The 3373-nt window shown below is 37.6% G+C and overlaps 1 protein-coding gene across 1 annotated transcript; it reads right to left on the bottom strand.

Annotated features, from left to right (window-relative positions):
• Nucleotides 1-250: 250 nt before the first annotated feature.
• Nucleotides 251-2322, bottom strand: LOC110935775 (TMV resistance protein N). Its single transcript, XM_022178124.2, has 3 exons — nt 1828-2322; nt 536-1640; nt 251-450 (listed from the first exon to the last, which is right to left on the bottom strand). Exons 1-3 carry the CDS (start codon nt 2304-2306, stop codon nt 280-282), a joined length of 1755 nt encoding a protein of 584 aa, XP_022033816.1. The 5' UTR covers nt 2307-2322; the 3' UTR covers nt 251-279.
• Nucleotides 2323-3373: the final 1051 nt, after the last annotated feature.

Here is a 3373-nt window from a genome sequence, read left to right as displayed (position 1 = left end):
ACCCAGCTCAGCAGGTCTGCTCGAAGGATTCGACAGATGGTCCGAAGGATCATCTGTCGACCACATGTTACACGAAAGATCAGCATGGACCTCGAAGGATCATCCTTCGAGGTCTAATGGTCGAACCATGGTCGAACCATATCTTTCGATCACCTCGAAGGATCAGGTGTATCCTTCGAGGCTATCCTTCGATCAGAACATCTTTCAACTGTTGTCCAAGTCAAACCGGAGGATGGTTGACTTGGTCAACTTACAATACAAATCAGGACATCGTTTATATCAGACCGAATACAGACAAAGTACAGACACAAGTGCACCAACAAAAAGGTCAACACCATACATATCGTAATAATCTACAATAAGGCATCTAAGTTTCTTCATGTTTCCAAGACCTTCCAAAACAATATCGGGATTGAACTCTAGCCTTATAGACCTTGTCGCTTCAGATCCCTATTTTTCAAGAATAGTTCACGTCATAAGTAAAGAAAAGTGTGTTAGATCTTTAATTTATTTACCAAGTAAACCTAATTCTTACCAAGTTGTTATCCAATACATATTCAATTTCATCCTGAATCCACAATCTGCTATGTTTGTTGGGCTCATCTGGGTGCAAACGACGTATAATATTCTTGGCCATTTCTTCAATATGATCATGCATCCTCAATCGAAAAAAATCAGGCTCAAAAGTTATTAGAGATCTCTGCTCAAGAACTTTTAAACCAGTTCTAGCATGATATCCACAACCTTCAAGTATTCTTATTGCTTCGTCTTTCTCCAACCCCTTGAGTAAGCATGCAACATCTAGGAATATTTCCTTACAGTCATCCTCCAGACTTGCATAGCTTAACTCCAATTTTTCAAGAGTCTCCTTCAATGGTATTATTTTGAGTCTTTCTAATGCATCCACCCATTCAGGCTTGTCTTTACCACACAGAAATGAACCCAAAACTTTGATTGTCAAGGGAAGGCCAGCAGCATATTGTACAGCTTGTTGTGATTCCTTTTCATACTCTTGAATTGGAAGATCTTTCCCAAACGTGTGCCTACTGAAGAGGCCAATCGCTTCCTCATGTGATAATAGACTGACATCACAAATCCGTTCCACTCTATGTGCTATCAACACTTGCTCGTCTCTTGTTGTTATGATAATTCTACTTCCAGGCTTGAACCAATTAAGATCACCAGCTAATGCCTCAAGCTGCTCTTGATGATCCACATCATCTAAAACCACTAGAACCTTACTAGCGCGCAACCTTGTTTTCAACATGTTTTTCCCGTCATGGACACTACCTACGTTGTCGCCTTGGTCATTCAGCAAATCTGAAAGGATCTTTCTTTGCAATGACAATAGACCGGACACCGGCACTTTTGAAACCTCCCTGACATTCTCAACAAAGCTTGTAGCTTCAAAGTGAATGGATATTCTATCAAACACAGCTCTAGCTAGTGTAGTCTTACCAGCACCTCCCATCCCCTTGATCCCTATCATGCGAACCTCGTTCGACGTGACATCTAAAGACTTCTCAAAGTCCTGTAGCCGGGGTTCCATGCCTACTAATTTATCATCAAGGTTCACATTAATGGATCGTAACTCAAGTGAAATCCGCTCAATTACTAACTTGATAACTTTGGCTTCATGCCTGTGAATTATATAAGATTCAGATAGCTAATTCAAGAACCCACACAAAAAAAGTTATATTCCAGGTCAATATACAAAAGTGTAAGACATAATAATGTATAGATAATAACAATGCCCGAGCTTTCCTCAAAATAAGAAAGAAACTAAAAAAGAATAAATATTTCCGGAGAAATGATGAAAGGAATTACCCATCTGTAGTGTTCCTCAAATCCCACCCAGACAAATTGGCTGCTTTTGTCAAAGCTTCTCTCCATTCCCCGATCTCTTTATTGGCATGTTTGTCAAGTGCTTCTCCAACTGGTCCACGTTGTTTGCGAACTTCAGAGGGATCCACATCGTAGAAAACAGGATAAGCAATTTGCTCATTCAACTTTTGGCACTTCATAATCTTTACAAGTTCATTTAAGCACCAAGACGAAGATGCATATTTCTTTGAGAAAACTATGATAAACAACTTTGAGTCTTCAATAGACTTAAAAAGCTGGTCATTGATGTTTTTTCCTTGTTTGAGTCTCTCATCGTCCTTGAAAGTGTGAATACCGTGTCGGTGAAGAGCCTCATAAAGGTGATCCACAAAGTTCTTACGCGTGTCTTCACCACGGAAACTCAAAAACACATCATACTGATAGCTCTTCTTAATGGATGATGTTGAAGAAGACGACGCCATTGGAGGTTGTTTTGTCAAAGATGACTGCAAAGAAACAAAAGATCTCACGTTTAAGATTAACCCACAATAGTGTATCTTATGATAAGGAACTAGTAATTTCTACTCAAAAGTATTCTTTAGGAATCCAACATTTATAAGGGGTTTTAATAAAAAGACTATCACACAAAGCTAACTGAGTTATAACAAATTGATAATATATTGAGTAGTTAGATATTTATACAGTTAACTTTACAAATTGCTTTTGTTGCAACAAACACCTCAAATGTCTCTAAAAAGTTATGAAATTCGTGTTATAAGAAAGCACAAGAAAAATGCAAAAGTTTGACTTTCTTAAAGTCAAACCATCGCACATAGTTACAGAATGGTGAATTGGTGATCTTGTCAGCATCAAATGGTGCTAGACGTATATTAAATATTTCTATTATGTCAGCATGAGGATGTAGAAGTCAGAATTGTGTTAAAATAACGATAGTTAAATGTATTAGTAGAGGTCAAACGTATAAGTCAAACAAACAAAACGGGCTAGGATGGTAGTTATTAGACCTGACTGTCGAGATAACGGGTACCCTCCGTTTGAAGTCAATGACGGTTAATTAACTGTCAAACCTGTAGGGTATAAATGCCCGTGAATCCCTGCACATTTATGCAATGTATGTATGTGTTTTTTGGTGTAATTTTTCTGAATTTTTCTGTTCGTATTATTCATGAGTTTGTGTATTTTCGACTCTGTGACGGATTCTTTCACTAGTAATGTCGACTTAAAAGTATTTCTTTATCAATCCAACAGTTACTAGGTATTTATATATCATCTTATCAAAAAGATTATTACGCTAAGATAATTATGTTATAACAAAATGATTATATGTTTGAGTAAATAGACACCATTACAGAATTTTGACTTTAACAAAGTCAAACCATCGCACTTAGTTACAGACTTACAGAATGGTGGGTAACCATCAATTTTCTTAACAAACCAAACAAAAGGGCGAATAGAGTTTCCTCCGAAAATTTAGGAATGCGGCACAAGAACACATACGAATGGCAGGATGTTCCGTTCAAGAAAGGTG

This window comes from Helianthus annuus, chromosome 4, assembly GCF_002127325.2.
Source record: "Helianthus annuus cultivar XRQ/B chromosome 4, HanXRQr2.0-SUNRISE, whole genome shotgun sequence".
Lineage (NCBI taxonomy): Eukaryota > Viridiplantae > Streptophyta > Magnoliopsida > Asterales > Asteraceae > Helianthus > Helianthus annuus.
Note: the sequence above shows the minus strand (reverse complement) of the source record. Positions and strands in the feature narration are given on the sequence as shown.